This window comes from Carettochelys insculpta, chromosome 9 (assembly GCF_033958435.1).
Source record: "Carettochelys insculpta isolate YL-2023 chromosome 9, ASM3395843v1, whole genome shotgun sequence".
NCBI lineage: Eukaryota > Metazoa > Chordata > Testudines > Carettochelyidae > Carettochelys > Carettochelys insculpta.
In genome coordinates this window covers 4000644-4016483 of record NC_134145.1, presented here as the reverse complement: position 1 = coordinate 4016483, position 15840 = coordinate 4000644, and the positions used below count along the sequence as shown (strand labels likewise).

The window sequence follows — 15840 nt, the reverse complement described above, 5'->3', positions numbered from 1 at the left end:
GTATTTAAAAGCATGTAATTCCAATTGATTCCAATGAGAGTTGGCTCATATTTTCACAAGCACTTAACACTCACTGAATTCAGTGGGAACTGTAGGCTTAAATACCTCTTTGCCCCCAAGGATCTGAGCCAAGGTCCCTTCCCTGAGGAACTTATGTAAAAGAGAAGTAAGAAATCCAGGCTGCAGTAAAGCAGGATGAGGGATGCTCACTGTATTAGGTGTTCTGTGTATGTACACAGGGGGTAGTGATCAGGGTTTCCTCTTGTTTCCATCCATAGGCAGAATAAATCTCATGTGCATCACCAACAGCAGAGGGCCCACAGCCACCTGCCTGTGTCTAATAGGCTGAGTGGCTCCTGTGTGGCCACCTGAGCACTTATCGTACAAGGAACACTGGTAGCGATCACTGAGTGGATGTTTTAGCCTTTAAATGTATACAAGTTCCGAAGAAAGTGGCAGACAAATGGCTCTTGGCCATGGCGCTTACTAAAGCGGACCAGGCATGACTGTTTGGGCACAGGCATAATCTGGAAATGGGCTAGCAGAGGTAAGTTGCAGGTAAGTTTGCAATACACTCGCACAGCTGGAAGGTATTTGATTTGGTAATATCTGACACTTTGATTAAAAATATTATACAATTAATTTGGCAAACATTCGGTAGGTTAAAGCATGGCTGATGGGTCTCCGAATGGAATTATTAATTATAATCAAATAGGCATGTTCCTGCAATGATCAGTGTTTGGTCCCATGCCATCAAATATTTTTATTAAAGAAAACAAATCTCCCCAAAAGTTTACCGTTGACACAAACGGGCAAGGAAATGATAAGAGGACAGGTCACTTACACACTGGGCTGGTGAGTGCAAGCAAACAAGGTGTACTGCACATGTAACAGGATGGGGGTTCTCTGTTGGGAAGCAGTGACTCTGGATCAGGGCTGGCTAATCTGCTGAAAATAAGCTCCCTGTGAAATGCAGTGATCAATGAGCTGCTGTGATGCACAAAGGGGAGTCTCAAGTTAGAGGAGCAAGGTTATTGTACCTCTGTATTAGATACTGGAGTGAGCACTGCTGGAATTCTATGCACCCCTCTAGTGCCTACAATTCAAGAAGACTTCTCTGTCCCCTTGCCATTGTATGAAGACTCAGAGGATTAGAAAACTTGTCTTACAGTGATCACTAGATAGAGTGAGCTCTTTTGAGATTAGCCAAGGGAAGACTGAGGGCGGCTTGGATTACAGTCTGTAGATACCCAGAGGGAGAAAAGCTCTTTGCTAAAGCCGGGGTCTGCAACCTATGGTCCCACAGAGCTGCATGGGGCTCTTTAAGGACTTCTTTGTGGCTCCCAATGGTATAATTGTGAAGTTTAAAAAAACAAAAACAAAAAAAACCCAACTTTTTTTCCATAAATGGTGAATGTCTAAAAGCCCAATAACATCATAAACTCATAGCTAAATAGCAAACAATATGTGCTCCTGTGACCTCAAAAAGTTGGATAACTCCTACTAGTGTCCTCCAGCGGGAGAAGGTTCAGGAGTGAAAGACAGTGGTACATACGCACACACAGTGTAAGGAAATGTAATACATAAAATTTGTTAGTCCTGCAGTAAACATATTGCATTACAAATCGTGTGTGTGCTGCTCTTAAAATAGGGGTTACAGAAAGAACCATTTGATATTTATTAAGGACCATCTCGTATTCACATGTGCTGTGGCTCGAGTTAGTTTTTTAACTGAATTCAAAAGAAAAAAAAAGGCTCCTCTTGCTATTTTGCTTGTTGACTCATGTGCTGAAGAGCTTCAATCTGGCTGAGAACGGCACAACAATCCAACATCAGGAAACTCCGGTGAGACAGACCGAAACTAAACTGTAATTTACCATGGACAACTTTTAAAGCAAGCCTGGATGCTCTTCCAGGTGCTCTGCTCCAGAAGTTGTTTTGAAGAGCGTCTGGGGCCTGTGCTAGATCAGAGGTCAGACTAGCCGAGGACAGTAGGCCCTTCTGGCCTTTGAAGTTCTGTATCCTGCTACAGGCACGCAGGGAGAGTTCTAGGTAGGGGATGAACACAGCTTGGCTGATTTAAAATGAACGATTCCTGCTGTATTTGGTCATCCTTCGCTGGTGTCCACTGCCGCTGGGTCAGTATCTTTTCTGTTTCCTGTAGCACAGGCACGACCTTCAAATAAACTAAATTCAAGGACGGGTGAAAAACTAGCTAAAATGTTGGGCATAAGAGTGAAGGGAAGATGGTCGAACTTGAATCAAGTTACTCTAGTTACAGTCAGCGAGGGAGAGAGCAAGTTTGTTTTCCAAGGTGTGTGAGAAGGGGGCAGTAAGCCCCTTTCTAGGCACAGGTGAGGGCCTTTTTCTGGCAGGCCCTGCCTGGGCAGGGCAGCGTGGCTCATTAGGTGAGACAAATATTGAGTTCTATTACTAATTGTCTGTTTCTGCAGTTTAGCAGATTTGCTGCCCTGCTTTACAGAAGATGGAGTGTTGCTTGCAGTTTAAAGCGCCATTATTCAAGTGCTCTAAAAGCAGCATTAGCGTCAGAAAGGACCCCAGAACGTCACCCACCTGTTCCAGTAACTGACCCCTGTGGCTGAGCTACTGAAGTCCTCAAATGACAGCAAATCCACCATACGCAGTTCAAACCAGAGTGGCTCGTGCTGGGCTGCAGCATGCCCCAAACGCTGCATCAGGAAACGGCAGGTTATTTTCTTCCCCAAAGTGATTTCTGGCCCAACAAGACCATCTGCTCCCTGCTATCACTTCTGATTTCTTTACAGCCAACTTCACCAGAAACCCAGGCTGCCACTCCACCACTGCTGCTTCTATGTGTCTGGCCTGAACACCACACCCCTTTCAGGGGCTGTCCTCCAGGCAGGTCTGCTACTCCACAACATTCCTCCTATCCCTACCGTGTGTGGTTTCACTTCCTGCAGCGGTAGCTCTAGTACCCTCATCTGGTAACTTAAGCTCCTGGCATTGGTGTACAAATGTTTTAAGTGTTGTTGCTTCGTGTTACTTCACCTACCTTCCCTGCCTGTTTAGGGACAGTCATTCGCCTGTCAGTACCGCATACCTAGCGGGTGTCAGCACTGTCCTCTCTCATGGCCAAAACAATGAGAAATCCTGAGGCAGCCTGAAGGGTGCGTCTAGGCTAGGAGTTAACTTTGAAGTTACGCACTACTTCCAAGTCGCCGTCAGAGAGGCTACAGACATTTTCCTTCACTTCCAAGTAGGGAGCCTGTCAAAGTCCTTCCTCCATTCCTGGCAATGGAGTAGTGCCCTACTTTGAAGTAGGGTGTGTGTAGACAACTTCAAAGTTATTTTTGTAGTGTAGACACAGCCATAAACTAACAGGTTTTTTGGAGCATAAACTTTCAAGGCAAAGAGCCACCTGACAAAGTGGGTCTTTGCCTACAAAAGTTAGTCTCTAAGGTGCCCCAGGACTTCTTGTTTTTGCAAATGCAGACTAATAGGGCTCCCCCCTCTCTCTCTGACAGCTATTCTACCCCCCCGTCGCCAGTCCTTTCTTCTTTGCTGTAGCCGTTCTGAGTTGATTTTTCTCCCACCTCAATGTTAAAATCAGGGTGGAGATTATACGCACACCTCCCACCTGTCTCCCCCGAGTTCCCACGTCAAACCACTTCTAACGCGTTGTCCCAATCTCCCTCTCAAACATCAATTTCCTGTCCTAGTCAGGTAGAGTCCCTGTCATGCACACTTGCGTCTCCCCCCAAATGACTCCCAGATCTCAACTATCCTAAACCCTCCCTCTAAGCACCACTGCCTCACCCATCTGTTCATCATCATCCCCTTGTCTCACTTTTGTTGCTCTCCTTCCGAGACAGGCAGAATCCCACCCACGATCACTGGAGCTTCCATTTCCTGGAGCATCTTCCCCAACCTGGCAGGCTCCCTTTGTACATTCCAGTGGAACTCTAACAGGCCTAGGAAAAAAGGACATTATCAGGGATTCTTTCTGCTCCCATTAGGATCCTCTTTAGCAGCAGGCCCACGTCCCTTATCTTAGGTGTGCCGTCTGCCACTAGCTTCTGTGCCCTGGATCAGCTTGTGACTGCTGTGTCAGTTCCATTCATGTATACCTGCCTTTAAGGATGATGTGAGGCACTGTTTCTTTCGAGCTGCAAATCCTTGTCGCTTATTTCCCTTCCAGTCTGCTGCAAGTCATCCTGTACCTCTCGGTGTGCCGAGTTCTGGGTATCACCCTTGGCTCTTCTTGCACTTCTTGGAGGATTAGCTGTTCTCATCTTCCTCACCCTTCCACCATCTGCTACCACCGGCTGTGCCCTCTTTTCATTTTCCAGCTCCCCAAAACCTCTGCCTGTTCACGTAGCCACCTGCTTCCACTGCCCACTTCTTGCACTCGTCTCCATGCCGTGTTCTTCAGTCCGCCTTGCTCTTAGGAGTCTTGACGTTTCCTTTCAGCCTCCTCTTGCCTTTGCTCCATCGCTGCTTGACCCGCCTCTAAAACTAGTTTGCAGCTGCTCTCCAGCCCTGAGATTTTCTTTAAGTGGCTCTAGCAGGCAACACTTCATCCAGACAAAGCTCTTTTCAGCTACTCCCTCTAGGATCATGTACAGCCTGCCACTTCCATGCTGAGCCACCTTCACGCTTTCGTCTGTTGCCTGGGGCCTTAGCATGGCTGTCTCAGCCTTCCTGCCTCCAGTCCTGTCAGGGAAAAGAGAAAGCCAAAGAAAAAGCCCCCTTCCCCATGCTCACAGCTCTGGTGCTGCTGTGCATTTACAGACCACCTAATGAAAGCTCTGCTTCTTTCCCAGCACCCTGCCCTGTATCCCCCTCTATGCCTCTGCTTCCTGTTACTCAAGTCCCCAGGTGGTGAGACAAGGGCATGTGCTTGCTGCAGAGGTTCCAAGAGGGTGACTGACTGACAGCTGGCTGCCTGGGTAGAAACGGGCTGACGGACTGTAGCCTGCCAGCTGATGTCTGTGGCCCAAACCCCATGAGAATCAGCTGCAGCTGTTGGAGAACAAAGTGAGATGGATAGGTTGGGTGCCCTTGCCCCAGGGAGACAAGGAGGCAGAGCTATCAGGCCCCAGTGTAGGACTCAAGGGTGGGGGAAACCCAAGGCCCTGAAACCCAAGATGTAATCTCCTCAGTGCTCCTAATCTCTAAGTTCCATATGAGTGCTGCTCGACAGGCCATTCCTTGTTTTCTAAACAAGCTGAGTCACTGCCGCCTGCGGAGCTGGGTGCATGGCAGATCCCATCCCGCTGACTCCCTGGACGAGGCTCACAGAAGAAAGGTGTGTGTGTGTGTGTGTGTGTGTGTGTGTGTGTGTGTGTGTGTGTGTGTGTGTGTGTGTGTGTGTGTGTGTGTGTGTGTGTGTGTGTGTGTGTGTGTGTGTGTGTGTGTGTGTGTGTGTGTGTGTGTGAGAGAGAGAGAGACAGACAGACAGACAGACAGACAGACAGACAGACAGACAGACAGACACACACCGCTGAATGCCCCAAAGTCACAGCGGGAGGGTGCCGGAGCCAATGAGGCTTGCCCAGGTGAGTGTGGGCCCTGAGGGGAGCCGTGCTGCCCTGGAGTCCTGTCTGACTTCATTCAGAGCAGTTCCAGAGCACTTAGCTGGTGACTGACATGTGCACCACCTCCCGCCCCTTAAGATGAGGGCCTTACCCCCTCCTTGCTCCAAACTCCCCTTTGCAGCTCTGGGTGCTGAAATGTGCTGCGCCTCAGGACGTGTAGTACAGGGAGAGGGCTCTGAACTTCAGGTCCCTGGACGGGGAAGTGGCTGAGAAACAGCCCCGAGTTTGGCCAGCTTTGGTTCTGACGTTCTCACGTGGCCTGAGCTGCCCTGGGCCAGCAGAACAGCCTCCAGGCCCTGCTGTGAGGGCTTGTGGTGGACTGAGTCAAGGCTCACTCAGGACCTCTGGGTCGCTGCATCAGTGATTCGAGCCAAACAGGAATGAAACCCACGTGTGCAGCAAAGAGTGTTAATAGCTCTTGGGTTCTCAGGAAGCCTGTGGGGACAGCACAGGGACGGCTCTCGGAGCCGTCGCCCCCATGACCTCTGAGATCAAGACTTACTGGGGGCAGGTTTGGAAGAGCCTGTCCTGGGCCTGTCCCTTGTTCTCTAACACCAGGGCAGGTTCAAAGCTTTACTCCCAACCCAGAATCTTGGGTTGAAGGGCAGTGTTTGAAAGGGCTCCGCACACCACCCGCACAGCCTGCTGTCGGTTTAAAAGCACTGGCCAGGAATTAAGCACGAAGCAGCTCCCCTCTGGCACCCAGGACTTAAGAGCAGGTGATAAGAGGAAGGCAGGTCGCTTGGTCAAGGGGTTCCTAACGCCCCCTTCACAACACGTCTGCGTTCACAGAGTTCTTTTGGCAGAGCCAGGGGCGTACGCTGACTGGAGGGAGGTCACAGCAGTAAGGGGAAAGGTAGAGAGGAGACAGAAGGGGGTTGGGGGTTCAAGGCCCCATTGGCCCTGTTTGAACTGCTTCTCCCTTCCCTGCTCCCTCGTCCTGGCTGGGCCAGGGAGGGGACAGGCCGCCCACTCAGGGACAGGGGTGAAGTCTCCCCGCACACAAGGGAGGAGGGATGGGACAGCAGTAACCACCAGCCCCTGGGCAGGCTGGGAACCCAGCACATGAGCTGAAAAGATAGCTGGCCCCCACCCCACAAGCCCCTGGGAATGTGCTCTCTGCCCTCAGGAGAAGATCCAAGCCTCAGAAAACAAGTTACAGGGCTGGGCTCTTGCTGCCCCTCACCTGCAAGAATGAATTTGGCTAACGCCTCCGCCTCTCTGCCCCTCCCCTTTCCAAAGGCTGAGAGGCAGCCTGTGCGTGCTGCACCAGGGACCTCTGAGCCAGGCCCCTGCTGCTCTCAGGCCATCGCCCCATGCTGTTCGATTGGTGAGATGAAAACAGCACACAGCCCCCCACCCCCATTCCAAGCAGGCGCTAGCCAATGCAGTCAGCCCCCGACTCCTGGCTAAGGAGGACCATATGGGAATTCAGGCAGGGTGCTATTTAATTGTACAGAAATAAAACACGACTAAGATATCACTCCCTGCCTGCCTAACTCTTCAAGCGCCGAGCAAAGAGCCTCTGAATGTGGGAAGAAAAGACAGTCTTGCCTGTTCTAGCCGCTAGCCCAGGCCAACTTCATTTTCTGGCTGTGGGCTTTGGAGGATTTTGAAAATAAACTCTTCACGATGTGAAGTGGCACCGATTTCCCACTGAGATACAGCTTATTGTGACAGTCTGGCAGCCAGGGCCCAGAGTCACAGTCCTGGCCCTCTCTTTTCTTCAGCATCCAGACGTAGGCCATGATGTAGCCAGTCATGAAGGCATCAAAGCCGGCTCGGTGAATGCCCCCCTCCGAGCGGCTGGCCTGAGATGCTGAGTGCTTCCCGGCCTGGGAGGCAGGTTTCGGGTCAGAATCGTGCTCCAGGGGGACTGCTGAGCTTTGCTCCTCAGGGCCCACCTCCTGCCCTTTCTCCAAGGTGTTTCCTCCAGCAGCAGGGCCAATGTCTGTTTCTACTAGGGGAGCAGCACTCCCCTGGCTGCCCCCATGGTCTGGGGCACCGCCCAGATCCTCCTCCATCCTGACGTCCGTCGTGCTCTCCGAGCCAGGCTCGCGCTCCATGTCAATCGAGCTCTCCACTTCCTCACTGGACGCATCCCCGGCCAGCCCCGCAGCCAGACTGCCACGACAGCTCTGCTTCCGCGGCGGCCCGTCCTCCCCATTCTGAGCCACCTCCATGTCCTTCCCCCTCCCCGGACTTCCCTGCGCAGGCTCCTTCTTGGGCTCCTCTGCGTTCCTCCGGCGCCTCCACCTCTGCTTCCGCTTCTTCCGCTTCTCCTCTTTCAGCTTCTCGTCCTCGTCGATGATGAGGTCGATGTTGTGCGACTGGGGACACTTCACCCCGTTCGGACACCAGCCGTAGGCCTGGCCGGAGAAGGACAAGTCAGAGGCAGCGACAGAAACAAGCCTCACAGTGACAGCTGCTCTACCAGCCAGTAAGCGGGGGAAGCGGCTCCCACTGCATCGGGCTGCCTCACAGATGGCTTATGATGCCGTCTCCTCGGGGCAGAGCAACAGCACAGGCTGTGGCCTGAGCCACCAGTGATCCTCCCTGCTGGGCTACATAGCAGCTGACAACCAGGGAGCTGAGGGGCACCTCCCTAGACCCTGCTCCGCACAAAGCCCGCTACACCTGCACAAGTGCATGGGGGGTTACATGGGTTGTGGGTATGAGAGGCAAAGGGAGGCAATGCCTCCCCTGGGTCTTAGTGCTCAACCGCTTCCCCTTCCCATTCTGAGGGTTTCTGAAGGCTCCCAGAGCAGGCTGGCGACTCCCCCCCACAGCAGATCTGCTCCCTTAAATGGGAAAAGCCGTCCAGCTTGCCAGACCTGCGAGCGTAACACTGAACCCGGGAAAGAGCCATTTTAGTAGTAAGTAAACCATTCAATAGGCAGGCGCCAGCTCTGTTTCCCGACACAAGCACTCGCGCAGCGCTAGGGCTCCAGGCGCTTAGCTTAAAATCTGCGGGAACTGTTTGGTTCGTTTGTGGTGGAGGATTAGCAAGTCACCTCCAGAAACCCCTTGCGCAGATGTTGAGATGCACAACCCGAGTACTCAGCTTTAGCCGGAAACGCTCGACTCTTCAGACAGCGTTTTTGAAAATAAATTCTTCAAAAAGCCCGGCCTTATCCGACCGACGTTTCAGTTGTAATCACTACAGTACAAAAACCTGCTTCCAAATCTTCCGGAAATGGGTGCACTGGGAGACCGTGGGGGGGGTGGGGGCGGGTGAGGGCCTGGGCGGAGCAAAGGTGGAGTGTGGGAGGAGCCACAGGCTGGGGTGTTTGCCACCCCAAGCAGCACTTCACCCGCCACCCATGGTGAATTATGGTCTACATTAGACCTTAAAGTCGACTGTAGATGCGCAATTCCAACTACAGCAAGTGGGTAGCTGGAATCGACTTATCTACAGTTGATTCACCTGCCATCCTCCCTTGCTCCTTGTGATACTGAGGAATACAGGGGTCACCCCTCATAGTTCGATTCTGTCTGTCCACTGTAGGGGCGTGAAATTGAACCCTGCAAGATTGACCCTGATCTTGCAGATAGTGGAGACAAACGCATCGGAAACTGGCCATGCTCAGAGTGGCACTTGTCTGTCAGTGGGGTTACACCAAGGATGAATTTGATCCAAAGGATAGGAGGCCGGACCCCACCTCGGCCACTGGTAGCCCACAGACAGTTCCTGCTACCTGCAGGAACGTGTCAGAAACCTTCCGGGAGGCAGCTGTGGGGTAACCCGTCCACAGAAAGTTCTTTTAACCCCCACTAGTCAGAGACGGGCTTGTTCCCTGAGGCAGGACTGCTTCCCTCCCTTCCAGACCAGGTCATCAGTGATACTCTTATTAGCCATACAAGCATCTAATCCCTTCCTGCAGCCACAGAACTTATGGCCTCGATCTGTGGCCGGCCATTCCCCTGGGTAACCTGGGGTGTAAATCATTGTATGGTGAGTCTGGGTGAACAGAAGGTCCCAATCTATCTTTCCCACCCTGCTCACCTCAGAACGCCAACAGCACCCAGGCTTGACTCTGCCGGATGTGAGCATTACTGCTACTCACCGAGAAGGTTTCGCAGACGGAGACCTTATTCGTGTCGGCCACGCTGTGATCAGGGTCTGCCAGGGAGCAGTAGCGATAGTCGATGTACGGCGACATGCTGGCAGGGTAGTTACAAAACTCAATGGAAACGTGCTGGCTGCTGGCATCCCGCAGCTTGCAGTTCTCCCGTTTGCTGGAACGCACAAAGATTCATTTAGGCTCTCTGCAGAAAGGCCAGGGCAGAGCGGGGGAGGGAGAGACGCGGTGAAGCGACTCAACCAAAGGGAACTGCTCTGAGGGGCAGCTTCTCGCTATCTGTTTGTCTTGGCATGAGACACACTGAATGGTTCCTTTCTTTTGTGCCTCGAGAAGGTTCTTTCCACGTGCAGTGGTCTCAGCAGGATCCTGCAGAGCTGGGACACAACACGGGAACAACGTAAGGAGTTAGTGCTCAGTGCACACAACTTCCGTTAGTCAGGGGAGTGCTAAGGAGCAGGGAGAAAAGACGGGCTCGGAACAGAAACAGGAATATCCAAGAGCTGATCTAGGGCCCATCCAGCAGATTCTTGCCTCTCGGTTCCCAAAACAGGCAACAAACAGGCTTCATAATCACTGGGTGAAGTTGAGGGGAGAGATTCCGGTGGGCTACACCACTGCCAGTCACCTGGCTCAGGGGCACAGTCCCACTGCAGAGGTCAGCATGTGGAGTGGTGCGGAGTTGGGACCGATAGCAATGGCAGGCACAGACTGATGTACGTGGCTGCTTCCAGCTCACATCTGCCAGGAAATACTCCCTGCAGGACAGCTCTGGGTGGGACAAAGAAGGGACAACCTCGCAACAAGGAGCACATTTTAACCCCAACATTTCAATTTCATTTTAGCTGCCCTGATTTCTTTGCTGGACTCTTTCACAAGGGGACTCTACAGAGACTGGCTCCTTCTTTCTTAGATACTACCAGGCACTTGTTCTCCACCTGAGCTCTACGGAAATCAGACCTTGTCCTCATACCACAGAGCTTAGGGTGGAACAGGGGAGAGGCACAGGGCAGACACGCGTGATCCTGTCTAAGGAGAGTCCCCACGTGGTGCGAACAGGGTGGTGTAGGAAGACCCATGTCTGTCTGGGACTGCAAAGCAGCGAACCTCCCCACAAGAGCATGAGGTGTCACGTACCACTTCTTGTAGGCGTACTCCAGATAGGAGGCTACAAAGCGGGTCTCAAACTCAGAGGCGTACTTGGTATCGTAGATCCCAGCTGGGAACATCTCTGAAAGGTCAGCAGTGAAAGTGCAAAGGCTGTCGGGGAGGTGGGCGTAGAAGCACTGGTAGAGGAACACCAGATCTATCAGGCCGTTGTGCAGAATGAGGGGTTTCTTTGCTCGGATCAGCTCCAAGAAGAAAGCACGAACATTCTGGCTCTGGTTCTCATTGCCCTGGGAAGGAAAGGGGTCCAGTTAGCGAACCTCGTCTGCGCGGCCAGCTGCATATCTCTTTGATATAGTCGTTGTGTGCCCCATGGCAGGCAGCCCTTCGCCCAGCCTGGCAGACTGAAGAGAGACCCCCCACTACCACTGCTCCCTCTGAACTGGGGAGGGGCCCCCAGCAAGACACAGGCTGGATTTGGAGGGAGAAAAAAAGCAAAGTTAATTGGAGAATAGTGCAGTCAGAAGCCTTGGCCGGCCACTAACAGCCACTGCCAGTCCCTCAGCCCCATCTGCCGTCCCTGGAGATGAACTAGCCACCAGCAGCACATGGCAATTCTGCACACCAGCCCAGGACTGTGGAAAATGGACATTTTCCCATCTCCTGGGACCTTAACACCAACCCCCACCACTGCTAGAAGTCACATGATCTCTTTGGGACTCGAGCTTTTAACAGTCAACAAGGCGATGTCAGCCCTGATGAACTTGGAAGGCCAAATAGGGTTTGCAGGAAATCACAAACACCGTGTGAATGTTCTGACACAGATTTCCCACCAAGCTCGGGGGCAGCTTCTGTACGAGCCCGGGCAGAGGCAGGGACTTACTGCACAAATGGAAAAGTTAAAGGCTCTCCCGCGTGTGACTGCGGTGGCCCAAACCAGAACACAGGCCAAAAACAACTCAATGCCTGATTCACAAACCTGGAGACAGCACTGCTGGCATTATGCACCCTGCAACTCCAGACACAGTCACCTGGCTTAACCATCTCAACGTCAACCTACAGCTTCGCTGCGCTACAGTTACACCGGCCAGTTGAAGAGCGAGAAGGAGTTTGAATCTCCTTATCGGGTCAGCACTATCCACCTTCACCTCCCTCCCAAACAACATGTAGCCACAGCTCAAGACTTCAAAGGATCTCTCTCCATGAACACCTCGGGCAGACAGGGCTGGGGCTCAGATTTCCTCCTCTGGCATGGAGCCTTGTACTGAAGCACCCAGTTGAGCAGAGCTGCCCCTTGATTACAGTGAGCTGGAGGGTAAATCACAGGACCAAAAGGCCTGGAATCTCCCCGTCGCGCACAGGTACCTTGTCATTGCCCTTGTGGTAGGGAATCCCCTGGGAGTACTGCTTGTTGAAGTCAAAGCCGTGCTGCACCAGGAACTGAACCGACTGAGGTTCGATGATATAATCCTCCATGCACAGCAGGGTCAGGTTGTAGATTTGGGAGAGGTATGTATTTTCTGACTGGAGAGAGAAATCAAAAGGAGAAAGTTAGACCAGCCAGTCAGACAAGTCACACAGCAAACGGCTGGGGCCTGGGACTGGCACAAGGCATGGAAACTCAAACCAACGCCTGCTGCCACGCAGCGTCCATGGCCCCGGCCACCCACGGACTCAGACACCCCCAGATGTTCCAAGTTCCTTTGACTTCAGTGAGAGCTGGAGCTGGGCTCCTCACTGTTGGTGCCTTGTAACAGACGCTCTGCTGCCTGCTGAGGTGTGCCCTATACAAACAGATATGGCACATGCCTTTCTAGCACAGCAGCACCATACAAAAGGCTCTTTTAACTACGTCACCAGCTCCCACTACACTTCAGCCAGTTATGGTAACAGATATGAGTGGCGGGAACAGACAGTGCACCTTGTCCGGGAGCTGTTTGAAACAAGCGACTCCTAGAGACAGGACAGAGCGTGTTCTGGCAGCACTGCAGACAGCTTTGTATCTCTCTTCAATACACCTGCGTTGAGAGAGGAAAGCAGTTGGCTGGTGCAAACATCGCAATGACCACGCACAGTTCTGTCCTCCTGGAAGCACAAACCACTACTGACAGCAGCCAGTCCCACCAACTGCAGGGCTGTGCAGCACTCTGGTCTCCTCATCCTCTACTTTAATGAAGGGCCCTTCTCCTGGACCCCAGTCGATTGTGCACAAAGTGAAAGGGTGATGGGAGCAGCAGCAGTAGCCTCTCTGCACCAGAGAGATCGGGATTGTCCCACCCCCCTTTCCTCAATCACAGGTACCTTGAGGAGCTGACTGGAAGGAGGTAGGCCCAGGCTGGTACCTCCGCATTCTTGGTAAGCCAAACCGCTGCCTGAAAAGGCTGGGAACTGCCGGGCCTACATCAATTCCACTGTGGAACAGTCACAACTTTTAGTTTTGAGAACTACACAGTTGCAACTCCTACCTAACCTGAGCGCATCTGGCAATAACTGCCACAACCTCAAGCATGAGGCCAGGTTGCTCGCAGTCCCACCCGCTGGACTGCTGCTTTCAGCTGACTCTCCCAGGGACAATTTCCAGAAGGAATTATGCTTGCAAGATGGCTGCTACCCCCACTCTGTTCTACCAGAATGGCAGCACATCAGGTTAACAGTAAAAAGAGGTTCCATCCCTAACTGCATGAATAAAACTACTTTGGCACAAAGGCACCCAAGCAGATGGTATTCTAGGACAAGTCTGAAAATGGATGTACATGTGAACATTGCACTCCATCTACCAGCAGGGTCAGATATTTGTTAATGGCATGTTACTTACTGGTTTAATAGGCTCTTCCTTGCTCCAAGCCCACTTAGCTCCTGCAGACAGAAGAGTTTGGTTAGTAAACTTCATGTTCTCTCCCCTTAAACTCCAACGTGAAGATTAACATCTCCTGCGAGTGAATTAATTACCCTCCCACAAACTGCGAGGGAGCAGCTAAACCAACAGCTAGAGGCCAGTTTAAATCCTGTTGCACATTTGACACAAGAATACTCCCCTTCATCTGGAGAAGGAACTGCTGCCTCACACAAGACAGAAGGTGCTTCAGATCAATCATCAAGCCCTTTGAGATACAGTAATCCCTTCGGGACGCAGGATGTGAAAGGAGCTAACCAAGGACAGCTTGCCTAGGATATCATACACAAGTCTGGCAGCATGTTACAGAATAGCGATGAAAAAGCTGGAACGAAGAAAGATCTCATGGATTCTATGACGTCAAGTTGCTGAGAAAAGCAACGTTCCTCATTCCACTCACCGTATCAACAGCTATGAAGCTAGAGGTTTTAATGGCCAGGAGCATGGATGGCCACAGCTCCTTGAAGTTATCATTCTGGACGTCAATGACAGGTATTTTCAGGCAGGTCATCTTCAGACAGATTGTGCCGCTTCCAGAAATAAGAAAGAAACCAGAAATTACTTAAAACTTCAAGGAGTCATTGACCAAAACAAACCTCCACCGTGCTGACACTGTGCTGCCAGTTGATAGACACATTAAAAGGCTGAACCTTATTTTGCAGAGACAACAGACAAGCCAGCTATGCTCTCTACCATGACCTCGAACCAAATTCAATCAGCAACACAGCTTGGCACAAGCAATACTCACCACTCAACAAGGCAGTGTATCCCCAGGGAAAACCACTGTGCTTAGAGCGCCTGGGAGGAACAGGCCTTTGATGAACTGACTCCTTCAGGAGCCCCCAATCTGAGGGCAGAAACCAGGAGCAACCACCCTGTACAGCTACGAAATGCAATGCCTAGCCAGACTCTGCTGTCGGGGCCTGTGTTGCCTGGGCACCGAGCTGTGGGCCCGTCAGGTACTAGCGTCACCGGCGGGGAGGGTGCAGCATAGAGAATGCTTTAAAGCCAGGCCCTAGGCTAGCACATGGTATGACGTCCCCTCCTCTATCAGCAATACTCCCCTCGCGGCCCTGCTCTCCCCTGGTTATAAATACCCAGCCACAGTTCCCTATACATTGGGTGACTGCCAGGGGAGATTCAAATGCTGCCTGAGCACCCACAGCTGGCAGCAGCCAGGTTCCTATGGGCATTGTGCAGCTGCCCTGCCTCGGTGCAGAACAAAATTCGTTCCCCACACGGACAGAACTAATGGAGGGAGGACTGTGCCCCCAGCCCCCTTCACCTTCCCCCCAGCACCCTTCTCCATTGTCCTTGCCCCTTCTTCCACCCCCACCCCTCTTCACCTGCCCCCCAGTCCCCTTCTCCATTGTCCCTGCCCCTTCTTCCACCCCCACCCCTCTTCACCTTCCCCCCAGCACCCTTTTCCATTGTCCCTGCCCCTTCTTCCACCCCCACCCCTCTTCACCTGCCCCCCAGTCCCCTTCTCCATGGTCCCCACCCCCCAACAGTCCCCCAGTCCTTCCCCCCACACAATCCCCTTCCCCCATGTCTCCATTGTCCCCGCCCCTTCTTCCACCCCCACTGCCCCCAGCTCCCTTCACCTGCCCCCCAGCCCCCTTCTCCCCTGTCTCCATGGTCCCCGCCCCCCCACTACCCCCCAGTCCTTTCTCCCCCCCCACAGCACCCTTCTCCCCCCCGTCTCCATTGCCCCTGCCCCGTCTTCCACCGCCCCTTCTCCTGCCTCCAGCCCCCCCCCGAGGGGGTAATACCCCTCCCGCCCACACCGGGATCCGCGCGACTCGAACCCGCAGCCCCCGAGCCAGGCCGCGGTGCATGTCGGGACCCGCGATACCGGGGCTCCCGCCCGGACCCACCCCGAGGCGCGCGGGCCGCAGCTCTCTCACGGAGCCGCCATCCTCCCGCTTCCGGGACTGGAGAACGCGGGGAGGGGTCCTTCCCTGAGGGCAGCGCGACCGGGCTGCCCGAACAGGTGCCTGTCTCCGGCTCCCGCCAACGGCAGCTCTCGAGCGGCGGCCCCGCGCGCAACGCGTCACGTCGCCGACGCGCCTGCGCCAACGCACTTTCGTATTGATCAGGCGTTTGACCGGGGCAGCCCAGCGAGCGGGCAAGGTCCTTGCGGGAGGCCGGATGAGGAACGAGCCGGGCTCTTTCGGAT

General features: G+C 53.2%; 1 protein-coding gene across 7 annotated transcripts; it reads right to left on the bottom strand.

The window, feature by feature from the left end:
* Positions 1-269: 269 nt before the first annotated feature.
* Positions 270-15686, bottom strand: TOE1 (target of EGR1, exonuclease). 7 transcript variants are annotated; one of them, XM_075003541.1, is made up of 10 exons: positions 14410-14904; positions 14062-14191; positions 13584-13624; positions 12690-12786; positions 12134-12292; positions 10799-11058; positions 9647-9818; positions 3830-7948; positions 2575-2690; positions 271-2187 (listed from the first exon to the last, which is right to left on the bottom strand). In XM_075003541.1, exons 2-8 carry the CDS (start codon positions 14170-14172, stop codon positions 7139-7141), a joined length of 1650 nt encoding a protein of 549 aa, XP_074859642.1. In that variant the 5' UTR covers positions 14173-14191; positions 14410-14904; the 3' UTR covers positions 271-2187; positions 2575-2690; positions 3830-7138. The 7 variants fall into 7 exon arrangements, with proteins under 7 accessions (XP_074859640.1, XP_074859639.1, XP_074859638.1 ...); XM_075003542.1 differs by having other exon boundaries at positions 271-2158; XM_075003543.1 differs by having other exon boundaries at positions 271-1807.
* Positions 15687-15840: the final 154 nt, after the last annotated feature.